Raw genomic sequence first — 20,451 nt, 5'->3', positions numbered from 1 at the left:
GACGAAACCTAGCTTTTTCAGAAACGGAAGTTGGGAATGTTTAGTCCGATTTAGAATAATAGAGATGGGTGTCTTAAAACCCATTATTATCTAAATCCAGCCTGTAAAATAATTTCAGTTTTTTATGAAACGGACATAAACTATTTAAAATTGCTCGCAGCTTGTTACATGACGTTTAAATGGGCTGGACGCCGAGAAAAATGAGCTCAAAAAGCGCGGTTTTATCACGAGCTAGCGTTATTATTGCGCTTTTTAAATATGCAATGCTAAATAGCTTATCTACCTTTCAGAAAAGACTGATATTATTTTTAAGGCTGAATTTAGACATTAATGGATTTTAAAACACCCATCTCTATTATTCTAAATCGGTCTAAACATCCCTACGTAACTTCTGTTCCTAAAAAGCTAGGTTACGTCAAGTATTTATGGGCGGAGCTTGTTATGCCGATCGTGTTGTTTTCGAGACCGATATTAAAACGCTATAAAAAGTTCTTTATTACTCTGAAAGTTAGTGGCCTAATCTTTATTTTGATTACAAAATCGGAATCAGCATGTCTGATTTACCTAGTAAATATGATAAAAGTTGTTCGTGGCAGTTATGGTTTAAGTTCTCTACCAGCTGTCAATATGGAAAGCTTTTCACAGTTTTGTGTCGCTCGGCAGTAGCTCTCCTGAGATTTGTACTCTTATCTACGGGGATGTCGACTGGCTTGCAGTCTGACATATCGAAGCGTTGTAGTCTCTTTAATATATCGTTGTTGGGATATGACGTATGATCCTTCTCTCATTCGAATGATGTTGATTCCCAGGAACCAGCTTAGTGTGCCTCGATCGTCCATCTTGTATCTTTGACTGAGCATTTGCTTGACACTATTGATCCCGTCAGTTGATTTGTTGGCTACTAACATATTATCAACCCACAATAAGATGTAGACCATCTCATGGTCGATCGATTTTTAAACTCATCGATCACCGTGTATTCACACAAAGTCCTTAGATTTGAGAAGTTCGTTGAGAGCTGGGTGACTTTTGAATCGGAACTGTTTAAGATTTTTTTTAGATAACATGTAAGATGTTTGGTGGTATCTGACAACCCTGGTGGTTTCTGTAAATCAATGTTGATGTCAATCGGAGCGTTAAGATAAACGCCTTTTACATCTTGTAGCCTGCCTTACGCTTTCACGTTGGTTTCCATTTGCAGCTTTTTGTAGTAAAGTTCGGATGGAAGTGAAACATGTGCAGTATGTATCATGAATTTGTGTGAATTGGTGAATATCATGAATTGAGTCAATATGTATCATAGTAGTTTACTCCTTGTGTCTAGGTAAAGCCTTTCTCAACATGGCATGCTTTGTGCTGAACATGCTTAGCGTCTTTATCCTGTTTGGTGATGCACTGGCATCTACCTTTTGTCAATCTTTATCTACCCTCAGGTAGTAGTTTAACATCACAGGTGTTGTTTTGTTTGATGGTTTCAACTTCTCTGTCCATTACTTCAATCTAGTATTTTACTTCTGGGCTGTCGATGGCCTTTTTATACAGTAGGTCTCTGGTGTAGTGGACACAGAAGAAGATGCAACATCGATGGAGGCGGTGAGGAAGTAATCACATAGGGAAGAGGGTTTCTTCATGTTTCTTTGAAGTCTTCCATCACCAACTGTTGCTTGCGACACTATTGGGATATTTTGTGGAGTACTAGCCTCCGATGGCCGCTGGTCAGTCGGGCTAGCATCCTGAACACTATGCTTGGCTGAGTGATAGTTTGCCTGTGTGGTGACAGGTTGCTCTGATACTGCTCTTTCAGAATGCTAAGCAGTTTTGGTACGGAGAGGAACATCTGGTTATGGCGCTATAGTGTTAATACATGTGTGAGTTGATTTTTGTTGGATGTGATCATCTGTTTTTTTGTGTAGAAAATTTAGCTCGAACTGCCTGTGCTTATACCGAAGTATATGCCAAATTTATTGTGAGGGTTCAGTTTGTAATTGTATTTCTTATAGTAGAAGGGACAGGTGGCATGGAATTAGTAAATTTTGAGCATGTTTGGTTGGTGGTTGCAAAAGATCTCGCAAGCAGTTTTAGACGTACGTTGTTGGTATGCGGCTACGTAGGTAGGTTGCACATTTTACCATTTTTGCCATAGTGGTGTAATTAGATCTGCTTCTCTGAGTAGGCCTCTAGCTATCTCCATGAGTGTTCGCCATGGCCTCTCTGCCATTTTAGTATAGAGTGTGTGGGGCTGCTGTAGTGTGCCTAATTCCCTTCTTTAGTAGCACTGACTGAAAAGAGTGCCTAGTGTATTCACCACCATTATTTGAGTGTATCTCATATACTTGACCAATGAAGTGCCACCGCACTTACGAATTATTTGAGAGCTGCTGGTGCTTCATCCTGGTGTCTCAGGCAGTATATGAAGGGTATTGATGGATACTTGCCGATGATGTTGATTACGTACCGATAGCCATCGCATGAGAGTGGATCAATAGGACCCTGTATTTTGATGTGTACTCGTTTTAGGTGTCGTGATCGGTTGGTCATTTAGAGATTTTGGCCGCTTAATCATCTTACTTTCTTTACAAACAAAGCATGCTGGGAGAAGTTTATCTGATTTGTTGATATTCATACCGTTGACCGACCCAGATAGTTTGAGAATTTCATTATGATTCATGTGACCCAAATCTACATGCCACTCTTCTAGGGTTTTAGTTGTGCTTGTGTAGGCTTTGGTGTTGTCAGTCTGAAGGTAGTAGAGATTCAGGGATTAGAGATGTTAGGGTGTTTTTTGTTTTTGCTTTTAGGTAATTATCCCTTCTTAAAAAGACAAAACTCCATGAGACTTACCATCAGCATTAAGGATGTGATAATTTTGCGCTGCTGCGTGCTGTGACGATTTTGTTGCTCATATGGCTGTCTGATACTTCAATAAAATGACTATCGGGAGAGAATGTTGTGTCATACGATACAAAATAATCAGCGTCGTTGAGTATGTGTGCTGTGGAGCCAGAGTTCACATCAAGACGGTTAATCATAGAGTTGGTTTGAACACGGCGTGCCATGTTGATTTCCGCTAGTTTTTAATGAGAATGTATTGGGTGTTTTGTGTTCTAAAACTGTATTCACGAATGTTGATTTTTGGTCACATTTTTTTGTAAAACAGGCTTTGTCAGAATGGTATTTCTTACCACAATATGTACATTTGAGAGTTTGACATGTGGAACATGATTTGAATTGGTGTTTTGATTCGCCGCAAGCGGTGTAGTAGTTAGGCGCCATTGGTTTGTATGACCTACCCAGTTGCGATGAGTGTGTTGGTTTTGAGGCTCCCTGTGCAGACAGCACATTAGTATTGCTGCTCCATATTGCCTTTGTGGAGACCTAGTTTCGATGTTGTGCTTTGAACTCTGTCATTGTTTTGAATTTATTAAGCTGTCTGTATACAACATCGAATTTTAGGTATAATTTGCGTAAACCTTTCAACAATATTGCTAAGACATGGTTGTTTGATATTTGTTCACCTGTGGTGCATAAACCTGTAGATGCCCTCTCTCCTCTTATGCTGTAGTCAGTCATGACTTCATTTTTTAACATCACTAGCGTTGTGAGTTATTCATATAAGGTCAGGACACGTGGTTTCTCTGTGTTTCCATAATTTTGTCTCAATAGTTTGAGCGCTTCTCTTCCATTTTTGCTGGCATCATTCATGAGAGAACATTCATGTAATGCCTGCACTAGTTCTGCGTAGGCTTTTCTGTTCTTTTTATCTAAATGTGACTGTTCATCGTCTGTGCCGGTGGTCTTGGGAAGAGTTGCTTTGTGAAGTTCCTTGTCTTGAGTGTATAGAAAACTTGAAAATCTTATTTCCCAGATTTTGTATTTATTTACATCTCCATCATAATAAAGACGTGATCTGGGGCTGCAACCTGTGGATTGAGCAGTAGCCATGGCTCAGATTGTTAGTTTGTGAAAGGAAATTGTGGATACTATGATGAAAGATTCTATTTACTTTTAAACATCATGAATAACAGAACCAGAAAAGGATAAAAAATAACAAAGCATTTAGAACTACTAAACACATACACATGAACATTTTATAAACACGAATAGTATTTGTAACAAGCAAAGTGACATTTTCCATTGTCTATTAATTTATTAATTGTCTATTCTATTGTTGTGGCTCATGAAATAGCCAAATGAAATAAAACAGATTGTAATCTCGGGCTAAACACAAATATAGTTGCCTTCTCCTGAACAATTTATGCACAAATCCAAAATGCATCACTCATGATTTGTGGTCGCACATATCACGCCCCGACTGAAGAAAAACCATTTCAATGCAAGATTTGCAGTAGCAGCTTTGCTCAGTGCTGTTATTTAACTAGACACATGAGTATTCACACCGGATATAAGCCATTTTAGTGTAAGCCGTGCAGAAATATGTTGACTCTGTATAGTAATCTAACAACACACATGACGGCTCATGCCGGAGAACAACCATATCAATGCAAGGTTTGCAGTAGTAGTTTTGCTCAACGCCATTCTTCAACAAGACATATAGTCTCATTATTTGAGAGAAACATTTCATTTTAGGACATGTGACCATAGATCTTGGTATATACCTGTATTTGAAATCATACATATACTCTGATTTGGCGTTGTAAAGTTTCTGCAGGGAATTGTCTTGTGCATATGGTCTGTCGCATATCGACTATCACATCTGTTGCATATCTGCTATCACATTTGTTGCATAACAAATGACAGTTAAAATAATTATTTGAAAACTGTGGATTGTTATGTTTGTTCAACAAATAATAACTTTTTTTCATAAATACTATGTTTAATACATATTATGTTTGACAAATATATGTTGTTAAATAAATAACAAGCTTTGGTGCTGTCTGGTTGAAGCAAATTGAACATGTTTGACATCTGCTGCAGGCTTTAGCATAGTTCGATTGATTCTCTCAGCGAAAGCTTCTGAAGTCAAATATTTTTAGCAAAGCTTTAAGCTTTGTAGAGCATGAAATTATTAATATCTGCAATGCAATGATTCACACAACAGTTAGGTGTACGGAATTCTGTGGAACCGCTGTGATTCCTTTTAATTATATTTAAATTGCTTGGTTTTTGAACTACATTATTTAAAGACTGTTTGTCAAAATACCATGAAAAATATTTATGAAAGCAGAGCTTGCATTGATAGGTTTCAAACAGCTGAGAATAGCTTATTTTATGGGCACTGTACTCCACGAGGTTCAGTATTTGTGGAATCTGCTTTGGCCTTGCATTATAATCATTTTATAAGTTTAGTAACCATAGGATTATTGCATGGCTATTAAATGTAGGAAAATGTTTGAAAATGGCGGCCAACCGATACACTGTTGGGCATGTGGCTAAAAAACATGAGTAACCCTGTGACTCATACACTCACAGATAAAATAGTTTTATATGACAATAGCAAAAGAGCTCTTCATAGTTGGCAAAAAAGTTACGGTGAACCCTGGGTTACGGTGTCAATATTTTATGGTTTCTTCACCTTATGAAGTAGAACACGAAGTTTTTCTGGCCTCCTCGTTACGGTATTTTTTCTCCACCATATGCCATCAACAAAATTATCTTCGAACTGAAATTTTGAACAGCATCGCTCGACCTTTCTTGTTAAATTAGTTTGAAAAATGATTGAATAAGATTGGTTAAAAGTTAGAGTGAAAGCAAAGCGCCAAGCCGGCAACAATAGGTAATAAAATTAAGACGATTTCAAAATTAAAGTCAAGTTTAGTAAAATATTAAAGCTTAGCTTTATGTGTGTTTGTGCTTTGTAAACTAAATACATTTAAGTTAAATTCAACAGTCACTGTTAAATCTCTAACTGAATGATACCTTTATTTAAACGTTGCCTCCATCTGACCGCCACTTTGATCTTTATTAACCCACAATAGCACGTGATCAGTAGAAAAGTGTCCACAAAATCGTACTAATAATGACTCGGTTACATCAATAACAATTAATTCTTTTATTGTCAAATTCTAACGCTTGTTGTTTTTTTGTTAAAACTAATCTCTTTCCTTGTTTCTGCTCGTATCAAAGGCTGGTTTTTTAATGTCAAATCTTTCCAGTTTTTTCGTTAAAACTTGGCAAGCAACAAAAATAATGAGTAACTGTAGCAAACTAATTGCAGTTCCTTGTTCATCGAATTTTTAATACTTCGACATATGTGAAAAACGGTTTACGTTGGTACATGAACGACTAGTTTTAGGCTAAAAGTTGTGCTTAGCGCACATCCGGCTAAAAGCTTATCGTTATTTGTGCAAAATGCAACACTTGAAAGTTATGCTCCCCTGAAAAAATTGTTTGGACGCTAAAATCGATTAGTTCGGTGCAGAACAGTTGAGGCCAGAAAACATTGTGGAAAGTGTTGAACAGCCAAAACATGTTCATTCCATCGAAAGCAACAATCGGAACGCAATTGGCAGAGCAAATGATGCAAATATTTTTGTTTCAGAATTGTCAGTTTTTGTTTCTGTTAGTATTCTAAGCATGGTTCGTTTATGTCACATGTTCTTGAGTATATATTTGCACCATTTGATAGATTATTATTATTATTGTATAGCTTATAAGTTTGCAGATTTATAGTATATTATTTAATAGCATCCTTACAGTTATCTTAACCAGACTTACAATGAATTCACGCTCATAACTAGCTTCTCTTCTACTGCACCTAAAATGCCAGCTTGGTAGCCTCATTGACATATCAATGAGTACAATGAGCTTGAATGTAACGTTGTTAAATATAGTTATAAAATAAAAATGTGCCTTCAAATTTAAAATGAAATTTGAGAAATTGAAAGCTCCAACAAATTAAAAGCAGCAGATGTAAACTGGTAGAGATATTTCTTGGCTTTCCAATACATATTCATTTAAAGATTTACAACGATTTGGAGGTAAGTTAACAGATTTATTGCGTCCCAAAAGGTTAATGTCACTCCAATGGAAATTATAAGCGAAATTCGCTTCACCCGTAAAACTTAAATTTAGCTTCCCAAAATTCTGATGAGCTATTTGAAGATGACAACACCCGCCTCTATTTAACAACCACCTCTATTTGACCACCGCTATAGAAAAATGATTGAAAAATAGAGTGCCATGATGTTCAAATACAGGATTTACGGTATGCTATTTTTGCTGCTATACAATACCACAATGTCTATAATGAAATGATGTTGTAAGCTACATGTATATCTATAACATACTAGAAAAGTGTTGTAAATACTCATCTCACTGATGACTGGTTGATGATTTTGTGCATGCTGACTGCTACAACGCTTCGACAAGTTGCAAATCTGGCTGGCTCCTGTAATGTTGGTGATATGTCTCTGCATGTGCCTGTCACTGCAAATCATTTGCTTTGCTGAATATCCATTAGTAACTGCTGTAGTATGTTTATATCTTTCATATGAAGTAGTGATGGTCACTAATAATCAGGATTTAGTTAGATTTTTGTACTGCTTTCCATCCTTTGTCTTTTGCCAATTGAACAGTGTTATCCAGGGCAATTGTTGAAACTCAAAAAAAAACTGTCCTCAAGGCTTGTTGGTGCTTCTCTCACAGGCTTTTTAGTTTGGCATGTTAGTCGTTGTTGTATCAGCATCAATATATATTATCTGGTTCTTTAACAATATTGGGAATCTGCCATTATTATCTCCTACTCTTTGTTTTATGTTCTTTTGTGTAGCAATAAGCATTAATCTAACTCCTAACAGTCCTGTATTGCTTTATTTATCATTTTCTTGTCAGGCAGCGACCAGGTCAGCTGAACACAGCCGTCAGCCATTTTGTATAGTTGGGAGTTTATCAAATACCAAAACTACACGTCCTTTAATAACACCACAATGATGTAGTTTTCAATTTCATATATGAGTGTATATTATCCTATTTTGCATTCTTGCGGGGAACTAAGGTGTTTTCTTGGCATACAAGTTTGTTCTGCTGTTGTTGTGTTATGGAATGCAAGCTTTTATGCTTTTTCAACCTGATTATATATAACATAAATATAAATTATACTTTATATTATAATCATAATTATAAATTGTGTTAGCTGCGCTACCCGGCGTTGCCGGGTAGCAGTTCAACTTATAAACAGTGACAAGTAATGAGAGCTGCCTGCCACTTGCTATTACCTGGTAGATTGCCAATGGAAAATTTGAGTAAACTATCTACCGACAATCACTTACTTACGCAATCACCCTGCGTGGTATGCAAAGCCCGTTGGTATGTGCTCTCGTATAGTGACTTATATTGGCAAGCTATCAACTCATTCTCTGTGGGTAGTGCGTCGGACTGACGAATGGTAGGATCCGAAATCAAATCTTCTTTGGTACAGATTCTTTATTCCAAGGTTTTAATAGCTATAGCCGGAATGCAGACACACGACACAAAAATACTTTGAGAAATCTATATATAGATTATTGATTTTATTTAGATTTTTCCTCATCCCTGTAGGTGCAGAGCGACATACACTATTTCCTTATCTTGTGAAGCATGCTTATAGATGTATGAGGAGGCAATGGTATCATAAATTCACTATTTTTTAGCCTTGGAATATTATTATAATATTGTAGTTTTATCTGAATATTATAATAATTTGTATTAAAATATATAAGTATTATATATATAATATACATGTATATGATATATAATATATATTAATGTATATATAATATATATATAATACATTGTATATATTATATATAAATATCTACAGGAAATGGCTGCAACTTTTTTAGCTATACTAAAATTGTTAGTTTTTAAATTACCTTATACAAAACCGTTCATTCAAATCTTTATTCGTGAAAGCCGAGCATACGTTGATAGATTTAAAAAAACTGTTTTCTGACAATCGCTAATTTTTAAGTACAAAGTGCTCCACAAGATGTTTTGTGTAATTCTATAACCACCACTCAAAGGTTCATGTAGAATGTATAAATACAGTACAAACTTTATGGTATTTGTGGACTCTGGAAAGTAATCATGGGATCATTGGATAGGTGTTGCAATGGGCGTTTAACAAGCTGCATGCCGTAAACTCCAAGCCAATGCAAGACAGTTTTTTCTGAACCTCCTACTGAGGATTTGCATAGAAGAAGACGACTCTTACTATAGTAAATATCTCTGAAAAATGAAATATCATGAATATATTAGTATAAATAGATGTAATTTTAAAATAGTGGTGTTGTGAGCTACAACCACAATAGTTACGTAAAAATCCCATGTGCTCTGAGCATTCGTTGCATAGCATTATGAAGATTTCTGTAGCGTTTGAATTGCTTGTTCAAGGATTTCAGTAGATTGAAGGAGAAGCTTTGTTTTATATCTGCCTGTCACTCCAGATCTGCCATATATTCCACTCTTAAAGCATGTTGCGTTATCGTTCCAAATCTCTGTCAAATGCCAAAATCAGAAACAGTGACAAGAATGATCCCTCTCCGCTTGGCTAATATCAAAGCGCGCAATAAGAAATCGTAGTGTTCGGCCAGTAGCACTTATAGTGAATGCAGCTATAACACGCTGGCTGATGTCACAATGCTAAAATCAGAAACAGTGACAAGAATTTGATACTCTACTTTCCCTTGAGCAATCAAGCAGAGCTATAGTTAAAGCACACAGTATCATTATTGGTACTATCACTCAGCGCAAAGCAGTAACACACCCAGAAATGCAAAACTGAAAGTCTATATAGCAAACTTAGGGAAAATTCACAGTTGATTGGCTGCCAATAACTCGATCAACTGTTACCACAATAATATATTTCGAACACAAAAACGATAATATTTGTTACTAACTAATCACGTAATACGAGTATTAGCAACTTTCTGAGTAGTTAGAGAGTAACGCGCAAGTCTTAAAACATGGTAATAAATGGTTAACATAAAAGTTTACTATTATGAAACACAATATTATAGAACAACGGACAACAGCTAAGCGAGCTCATTATAATTAGCTTTTTAAATTTGAATAAATCACGATAAATCCAAAGAATGCATCACAAACTTCATTACGAACGCTGGCAGCCTATAATTACAAGTACCTACCAATTTATTGTCATTTCATTCCCTCCCATCTCGGCCTTTCTCAGGGCTACTATTTCCATCTCGAGAGCTTCAATCCGCGATGACAATGATGGAAACTCCATGTCGTAACTATTGCCAGCCTTTTTTTATTACACTTTGTATACTTCATTCCTCACCTCTCCTAGCTTGTCTTTTCTCTACAGTCATACTGTAATAATAATTACAACACCACTGACTGTTGTTTTCGAATTTTTGTTGCTAAATGTTGCATACTGTAAATTTTACCTTCTTTGCATTTGGGTGGCATGTTTCTTAAAGGCTTATTTGAAATGGCATAGGTTAGTTGCACCAGTAGTGTCTTATATACAGGTGTAGTTAGTATATACACCTGCTGGCCTACATAACTATTACTGTAGTTTATTCCTAAACTGATTTAAATGAACAAAAAATTGTAGTTTAGTTCATGTATTGAAATTAACAAAAGATCCCTTATTACAATCGAAAGAGATTTACTTCAAATAAAATGGCATCCATAGACAGGTGCGGCAGTCAATACACCTATCTATGTTCATTGAATCATTTTTACAAATAAATTTTTTTTATCATTTCCACTGACAGAAAGTTAGTAGGCCTAACTTTTCTTGTGACTTGTTAAATTCTTGATAACTAATATTTGAAACACTAATAATATTTTATAGAATATTAACAATAATTATTTACTAGTAACAGTCGGAATCCGAGATTAGGAGATGATATTTTAATTTAGTAGACTATTGTACTATTTATATTAATTAACAATGTAACTATTATTAATATTATTATATATTTATAAACACTGTTACAATATTTGTTTAGATAAAATGTAAATAGCAAATTAAAATCAGATAAACAATGAATATAACATAATACATACATTAAAAATAAATATAAAATACTCATTATAATATATTTAAAAATATATTAAAAATTATATTTAAATATTCAATTTCAGGTAAAATTAACAAATAGAATTTAGAAGCATTAATAAGTTTTAAATCTCTGCTCTGCTATATTTTTATTTACCGAGAAAATAACAAGTCAAAAGAATATCTCAAAAACGCATTACTTATTTAAGGTGAAATAGTGAACATAGTACATAGTGAACAACATATTATATAAAAACATTATTTTAATTAAAAATTTACCACCAATCTTGGTATTTGTTCACATCGTAAATCACTCTATGGAAATTTAGTAATACACTAGAGTGACGACTGTGACAATCATCGGCTCATACATACCCTAATCAGCATTATTTTACTTGAAAAAAGGTAAAGCCAGTCCATGTTATTGAAACCACGAAGGAGCAGCTTGCAATGATCTCTTCTGCAATTTTCTGTATATTATATTTGGCCAATGAAGTGAAAATCTTGTTTCTTTGTTGAAGACGAAAAATGGAATAATTTTACATTAGCGCTGCTGGCGTGATAATCATAGTTGAATAAGAGTACCACGTTTATGAAGCAAACCTTTTTGCAATGCTGGTGTTGCAATCAATTATTATTGTGAAAATGCATTCTCCTTTAAAGGTTTATTTGCAACAAAATTCACATCACAGTTATTTGGTATCAAAAGGTTCACCATGTCTTACTCTGCTGTGTTGTACGTGCAAAATATGTGGAAATGTGATTACAAGCTCTTAAAAGCTAAAAAACAAACAGTTAATTGCAGCCATCATGAAAACGCCATAGTTTGGAATCTCTGTATTTTGATGACGTTCTCAAACATTTTGGTTATTGTTTTGAATTAAAAGGCCAATAAAAAGCTCAATATAAAACGACTTGTAGCACTAGTTTATGACAAACACTTCGGGTTCTACAGAAAAGCCCGTATAAAATATAGATGCTCGCAACTTTACAGTTTTGCTTCGGCTTGGTCTAATCGTCTAGCCGTCATCTGATCATGTGACCCATACTTCCTGCCAAACAGTGCGAATAATTTCTGCAGCATTTTTCGACTATCACAGGAGCCCAACAGTCTCATCATGTTTATCAGAGGATAATATACACTCCTTCGAGCTAAAGTTAAAAAATTAAACAAATTTTTACGGTAGGTTTTGAGATAATGGTGCTCAAAATAACAGCATTACAATAATGATAAAACAGGCGCGTAAGGACAATAGCCATGGTTTTATAAAATGTGTGAAGTATATTTGTGAAAATATTTCGACGAATGAGGTTGCATGAAAGTGTAACAGGAGCCATCGTGTTCTTGTACATCCTATTTGAGCCATTTTGGAAATGGATTCCGATCTACGGCGTTTTCGTGATGGCCGCGATTAACTGTTCGTTTTTGAGCTTTTAAAAGCTTGTAATCACATTTCCACATATTTTGCACCTACAACACAGCAGAGTAAGACATAGTGAATTTTTTGATACCAAATAACTGTCAAGTGAATTTTGTTGCAAGTCAATCTTTAAGAAAATTTTGGTATTTGTATTTTATCTTTAAACAGAGAACAACAAAGGTAAAAAGCGGATAATACTTTCGAACGCATTTCTATCGCTACCTCACGACTAGTGAAATGTTTAATTCAATTTTATTTTTATGTTAGTTTTTACTATGTATGATGGAATAAATGTCGGGAAAATGAAAAAAATTGTCGTAAAATTCCATGGCAAAGTATATTTTCAGTCAGATTTTAATGGGAGGTTCCAAAATCTGGTGGTGTTCATAATAAAAATATTCTCCATTTTTTTAGTTTTAAATGCTGCAATAACTATAACAGATAACCACTGCTAATAGACTTGACGTTTTACCAATGCTCATGTTGAAATATAGCTTCAGTAACAACACTTTCAACAATTATATCGGTGTTAGGATTTGTGTAGGGCATAAGTATGTGCTATTTTAAAAAGTCCATGAAACTTTCAGATAAAAAATGTGAAATGGTACTAATGCTATGCACAGAGTACCAGGTTTTGCAGTTATGGTAGTTCAGTCAATGGTTACCGTAAAACCTCTAATTGAATGTCACCTCTATTTGAACGCCACCTCTATTTGACCGCCACTACGAGAAAAAGATCGAAAAATAGGGCACCACCTTCTGTTTGACTGCCACTTTGACTATCTTTGATTTTTATGAACCCATAATATCAAGTGATCAGTAGTTTTGCTTTGGCAAAAAATTGTTTGGATGCTAATATCGACTAATTCAGCAGTGCAGAAGAACAGTTGAGGCCAGAAAACATTGTGAAAGGTATTCGACAACTAAAAGATATTGGTTCCATCAAAAGCAACAATCAGAACACGGTTATCCGAGCAAACAATGGAATTTTTTTTAAAACATTAGTTTTTGTTTCTGCGTGTAATATAAGTATGGGTCGTTTATGTCACTTGTTCATAAATACATATTTGAATCATTTGATAGATTATTATTATTATATAACTTAAAAATATGCAGATTTATAGCATGTTATTTAATAGCATCCTTGTGGCTATCATAACACGGCTTATGATGGAGTGATGCTCATAACTCCACTTCTATTGCACATAAAAAGCTAGTTTTGGCTGCAAACTGTAGCAAACATAGCAATGAGCTTTTATCCAACAATCCTAAATATAGATATAAAATAAAAAATATGTCTTCAAATTTAGAATGAAATAAAAGTTGAAAATGCCAACAAATTCCAAAGAAGGACACAGGCTATAATATCATCGTAGGTCAATTGCAAGCAATAAATAGACATTAACTGGTAGAGATATTTCTTGGTTTCTCGATTTATTAAGAGATTTTTGACAAGTTGGAGGAATGTTAGCAGATTTATTGCATTCAAAAGGTTTAATATTGCTCTACCGAAAAAACAGAACAAAATATAGGCGACAATCGCTTTGCCCATAATAGAGCTAAATTTATCTTCCGAAAATTCTGACATGCCATTTGAAAAATATACCACCAGCATCTATTTGACCACCGCCTCCAATTGACCGCCACTGCAGAGGAAAATTTGAAAAATAGATGGCATTCTATTAGAGGTTTTACGGTAATTAGATACTTATAACGTTACGGGTATGCATGTGTGATTGAACAGCATTAGTGTTCTTGAACAACAATGGCAAGCATGAGTAAACTACTCCAAAATTACGTAGAACAAGTTCATTTTGATAACGTCTGTTATAAAAAAATCCTAAATTGCTATTACACATTTTTTCAAATGGGCTTACAAGTAACTACATCAACAAAAAATAGAAATCGCGCCATCAACCAAGTTTGAAACTCTGGGAATATGTTGGAGCTGACTACAAAAGTTTAATGATTTAATTTAAGTTTAATGAATTAATTTTATGTTAAAATTACAAAATAAATAGAAAATAGTGGATTAGATAAAAATGGATAAAAAGAAAATTACTACAGAGGAAGAGGCAAAAGAAAACTTTTTTATGAAGAATGTAGCTATGGAGAAAATATAAGGTTGACTTGCAACAAAATTCCCATTACAGTTATTTGGTATCAAAAGATTCACCATGTCTTACTCTGTTGTGTTGTAGGTGCAAAATATGTGGAAATGTGATTACAAGCTCTTAAAAGCTCAAAAATGAAAAGCCGCCGTACATTGGAATCTGTTTATTTCTCTGACGTAGTCATTCCATTTGGTTATTGTCTTGTCACGTGATGTTCTCCCGTGAATTGAAAGGCCAATAAAAAGCTCAATATAAACTTATCGTAGCACTAGTTTATGACAAACACTTTGGGTTTTACCGAAGACCCCGCATCAAATATAGATGTTCGCTACTTTACAGTTTTGTTTCGGCTTGAACTAATCGTCAAGTCGTAATCTGATCATGTGACCCAATACTGCGAAAATAATTTTTGCAGCACTTTTTGATTATCACAGGTGACCAGCAGGCGCGTCATGATTATCAGACAATGATATGTACTCCTTCGAAGTAAGGTTAAAAAATTAAATGAATTTTTACGGTAAGTTATAAGATATCAGTGCTAAAAGTGACAGCATTACAATGACGATAAAACAGACGCGTAAGAACAATAGACATGGTTTTATTGAATGCGTGAAGTACATTTGTGAAAATATTTCGACGAATAAGGTTGCATGAAAGTGTAAACAGAAACCATCTACCACAACTACGTCACATTTGAGCCGTTTTGGAAAGAGAATCCCAACTACGGCGGTCTCGTGTGGCTGCAATTAACTGTTCGTTTTTTAGCTTCTAAGAGTTTGTAATCACATTCCCACATATTTTGCACCTACAACACAACAGAGTAAGACATGGTGAATCTTTTGATATCAAATAACTGTAATGTGAATTTGTTGCAAGTCAACCTTTAAAGAGAACATGGTTATAGACAACTTGTTCATAGAAAACTTAGTTATAAAGTGGCTATAGTGAACTTGGTTGTAAAGCATATGGCCATACAGCACATAGTTATTAAGAACATGTTTATGTAGACATGCTTATAGATAATGTAGTGATACAGAACTTGTTTTTGGGAGCATGACAATCGAGAAAATGGTTATGAAGAACCAGGTTATAGAAAACTTGGTTATAAAAAACCTAGTCTTGAAGAATGTGGTTTTATAGAGCAAGGTTACAGAGCGCAAGGCTATGGTGACCATGGTCTTCAAGGACATGGTTTCAGAAGACATTTAAAGAATGAAAAACATTATGCCAAAGCCTTTGAATTTGTTAAAGCTTGATAACTTTGTCTAACTGACCAGTAAGAAGCCACTACCAAAGCTGTCATGACAGTTGTTAAAAGAAAAGACTAGAATACCTAAACAAACAGAAACAGAATGATGAAATGAAATACATGTTCATACAGTGACCATGGCAGACAATCAGATGATAGCTTACATTAAGGTGAAAAAGGAATGTTACTAATATATATTGATAATTTAACTTAAGAATATAAGTAAGAACATGTAACACCAACCAGGGGTGTTACCTGTAAATACATAAATATTCATCACTCCAATGTGCGTTGTTTTTAGATAGGTTACACAAAAGACACAGATGAGGAGGTCATGTTTATAGAGGATATACCCATAGATATACCCATAGATGCTATGGTAATGATGATAGGGCTCTGCATAGAACATATCTCTAGAGAATGTTATTATAGAGAACATGGCTATAGAAAATGTGGTAGTAAAAAACTCCATTGTAAAAAACATGGTAGTAGAGATAATGGTTATAGAGAAGAACATGTTGATAATATGGTTATAGATGCTTTGGCTATAGAAACACGGCCAAAGAGAACATGGCTATAGAGTGTATGGCTATTGTTAGGAACAACATAGTTTTAGAGGATACTTGCAGGGGACATGATAGACAAATAACCAAGTACTTGAGGGTAGTAATTGTTAAAGTTAGATAACACTGTCTAACTTACTGGTAGAAAGGAAGCTGTCACTAGAATCACCTGGCTGTGCATCCGATGTTACTAACAGAGATGTCATGTCTGTTGCTGAATAGAAAGATCAGGGTGCTTAAACAAACAAGCAGGATAGGAATAGACTGTGTTATATAAAATCTGTATTTCCGCAGTAACCATGACAACACTCAGTTTTCATGAGTGAAATCCTCTTAATTACTATAGCATAGCCTTCTACGAGGGAACATGGTCATAAAGATATTGGTATTCAGAACATGTAACTCAATAACCCCCTTATCTCTTCAACAGTAGTCCTATCAGAGATAAAACTGAGTCTTTTTCTAGCAGACCTCTTGTGGTAATATACCCAGCTGTATTACATGACCAACAATATGCAACTTGAATAAATACTGGGGTGAACATGAAAACTAAAGAGATGGAGGGTGGATTCAATTCTCATCATAATCAAGCCAGAGGCGAGATTTAATGAAGGGCAACTCCAAAAAACTCGTGTCATTCAAGTCATCATCAATAAATTACGTTAATATTTTGCAGCTAGATGCCTAAAAATTGTAGGATTTCCCTCTTAGTTCATTACCCATTTGTGGAACCAAGTTGATGGATTGTAAAACGTGGGACACCTTCAGCAAGCACATAACGCTCACCTTCAACCACTTCTGCTGCAACCTCACTCTAACCGGCGTTTGAGTCAGATCGCATGGCTCTATGGCACAGACAGCTGATGTCCCCCTGTTGGATCTCTGGCCCTTTGTGGAGCACCAACAACTGGTGATACAAATGGAAAAAGGATGGCGTGCATTGCAACATGGAATAATTTGACGATTGACAAGGAAATTGTTGATGGAGCCGCTACAAGCAAAAAAAAACTGTTGGAAGTTGGATGTCTGGGGAAACCAGCAAAACATTTCTTGGGTGCAGCACATGGCACAGGCATACAAAAATATTAGAGTCATACCAACTGCTTCAATAATTGATCACTCACTAATACTGGATACAACCATTATTATTAATTTGTTTCAAAACAACTAGAATAAAGGAAGAAATGCATTGCAACATAGAATAATGTGACCAGTTGACAAGGAATTTGTTGATAAAACAATTACAGATAAACGAAAATTTGTTTGATCTTTGGGTAAATCAGCAGAAAATTTTCTGGGTACAACACATGACACAGCTAAAAAAAATTGGAGTTACACCCCAACTGCTTTAATATCTGATCACTCACCCATACTGAATACTGTCATTGTTACTACTAGTGCTGACAATGCCATGTATGTATATGATAATAAATAATGTAACATATTTATTACATACTAACACATCAAAGTAATTCAATCTAACCAGACCAGTTATAGAAGTCTGTTCTGCTCAACAACACCAACCCTAGATCAACTTCCATGTAACTGACTGTAGGTTGACATGTCAGTCCAGTGTCTGACTATGGGAGTGACTGTGAGTACCAACCTACCAAGTTACACATGAAGAGATGAAGAGCTAGAATATTTCTTACTTACACATTTTGGGTCGACCGAGTTTGATTCAGAGGAGCTTTCTGAGTAATCGTCATCAAACTGGTTGACCTCAAAATCTCTGCCACCAGATGCTAAATGGGCTAAAATGCCTTTTTCATAATATATATTCTGAAGCGCAATTATGATTGGTGCATCAGACAAATTTGTCGTTGCAAAACGAGCAAATACTTGGATAAGGAAAACAATTATAACTAAAAGCGTTTATCCTTGTTGTCTAACGCCTATTCGCCAATAATAAAAACCATAGAACAACATCCTAAGGACCATCTGAGCAGCTTGGTAAAATGAAACAGGTTGATACTACCGTACCGGCAGAATTGGATTGGTCAGTACTAGGGCTAACATTTAATCAGACCAACAAGATACACAATGGAGCTGAATTTCAACTACAGAATCTAGGAATAATTCAATAAACCCAAAAAAGAAACCTCAACTGTTGTGTGAACTATTACGCGGTGGTTGTGAAAAAGATTTCAAGTACTATGAGGACAAAAGTTTAGCGAACATATTTTAGAACAGACCCAACAAAGAAATTGGAAGAATCGGCTCAAGAATGTATGTCCAAAAACCTGTAGTCATCAGTCATGTTTAATTTGGTTCAAGCAGACAGAACCAAAGCTTATCATTGATTGGACATCTTATTTTAATCAAACATAATACTGACTTTATTTTATATAAATGATTAACTGAATCATCATTAAATATGCAACAGACGTGATTGCACTACAAAGAGACAATTCCCAGCAGCAAATTTACAAGATTAAATCAGTCTAGGCAGCAATTCAAATACATACCATATGACCTCTAAGTGAACGCCATAATACTCTAATTTTCAACCCCTTTCTCATAATGGCGGTCGAGAGGTTCTAATAGAGGTGGCGTTCAATTAGAGGTTTAACGGTATTTACATATACAATGATGTATCTGACAGTAGAATGGCTTATCTGAACTATGAGTATTAGCCTATTTTGTTCAATGACAGCTTTGAAAAAGGTACTGCTACAAAACTTGCATTGGAATGGTTTTGCTCCAGTTTGAGTCTTGATTGTCATGCTAGAGGACTAAGATGAGTAAACCTACTACTGCACATCTTAAATTAAAATGACTTCTCTTTATTGTGTGTCTTCATATGTCTTGGTAGACTTCTACGCGCAGTAAAGCTACTATTGCATATTTTACAATGAACCGGTTTTTGTTCAGTATGAGTCTCCATGTGATTTGTTAGTGTAACTCGATGAGCAAAGCTACGACTGCAAATATTGCAATGGAAAGGTTTTTCTCCGGTATGAGCCCTCATGTGTTCTGTTAGACTACTGCCTTGAGTGAAGTTACTGCTGCAAATCATACATTGGAATGGTTTTTCGCCAGTATGAGTCCTCATGTGTATTTTTAAATGACCACGTTGCGCAAAGCTAATACTGCAAATCTTGCATTGAAATGGTTTCTCTCCAGTATGAGTCCTTATGTGACTTTTTAAATTATGGTGGCGAGCAAAGCTAATACCACAAATCTTGCATTGAAATGGCTTTTCTCCGGTATGAGTCCTCATGTGACTATTCAGATTATTGCGGTGAGCAAAGCTAATACCACAAATCTTGCATTGAAATGGCTTTTCTCCAGTATGAGTCCTCATGTGACTTTTTAAATAATTGTGGCGAACAAAGCTAATACCACAAATCTTGCAATGGAATGGCTTTTCTCCGGTATGGGTCCTTATGTGACTCGTCAGATTATTGCGGTGAGCAAAGCTACTACTGCACTTGGTACACTGAAATGGCTTCTCCCCAAAGTGAGTCTTCGTGTGTCTTCTTTGGGTACTGAGTCGAGTAAACTTATGAGAATATTCACCTATAATACAAGTTAACAGTTTGAGAGTTTGGGCTTGATAGTACCACATGCAAGCAAGTATTAGTATGTTTCGAAAATGCCGTTTAAACTTTGCGAAGAATATGAGATTTTTTGGAGTTTTCATCTCAAATATACTTAATAGGCGTAACAATACGAATATGAGGTGCAAGGCAAGGGGCACATATCAAAATGTGCTATCATTGTCAAAACCAACCATCTGATGTAAAGCATATAGCAAGAAGGATTTTATGGGTGAGTAAATTTAAATATGTCTCTCTTTTTGTATGCATCTTACAACATTTGCGACATCCACAGTTTTGATACAATCAGATAACAATAGCAATGTCTACATGTATTTTTTGTGTGAAAAGTTGACTTGCAACAAAATTTACATTACAGTTATTTGGTATCAAAGGATTCACCATGTCTTACTCTGCTGTGTTGTATATGCAAAATATGTGGAAATGTGATTACAAACTCTTAAAAGCTAAAACCGCAGCTATCATAAAAACAGCTGTAGGTTGGAATCCCTTTCCAAAACGGCTCAAATGTGATGTAGTTGAACACGATGGCTTCTGTTTACACTTTTATGCAACCTCGTTCGTCAAAATAT

The 20,451-nt window shown here is 35.3% G+C and overlaps 1 protein-coding gene across 1 annotated transcript; it reads right to left on the bottom strand.

Moving 5' to 3' along the window:
• Window positions 1-18,709: 18,709 nt before the first annotated feature.
• LOC137387308 (gastrula zinc finger protein XlCGF57.1-like) lies at window positions 18,710-19,623 on the bottom strand. Its single transcript, XM_068073687.1, has one exon. It carries the CDS (start codon window positions 19,621-19,623, stop codon window positions 19,087-19,089), a length of 537 nt encoding a protein of 178 aa, XP_067929788.1. The 3' UTR covers window positions 18,710-19,086.
• Between the last annotated feature and the right edge of the window lie 828 nt (window positions 19,624-20,451).

This window comes from Watersipora subatra, chromosome 2 (assembly GCF_963576615.1).
Source record: "Watersipora subatra chromosome 2, tzWatSuba1.1, whole genome shotgun sequence".
Taxonomy (NCBI): domain Eukaryota; kingdom Metazoa; phylum Bryozoa; class Gymnolaemata; order Cheilostomatida; family Watersiporidae; genus Watersipora; species Watersipora subatra.
The sequence above is the reverse complement of the archived record's forward strand: the minus strand, read 5'-3'. Positions and strand labels throughout refer to the sequence as shown.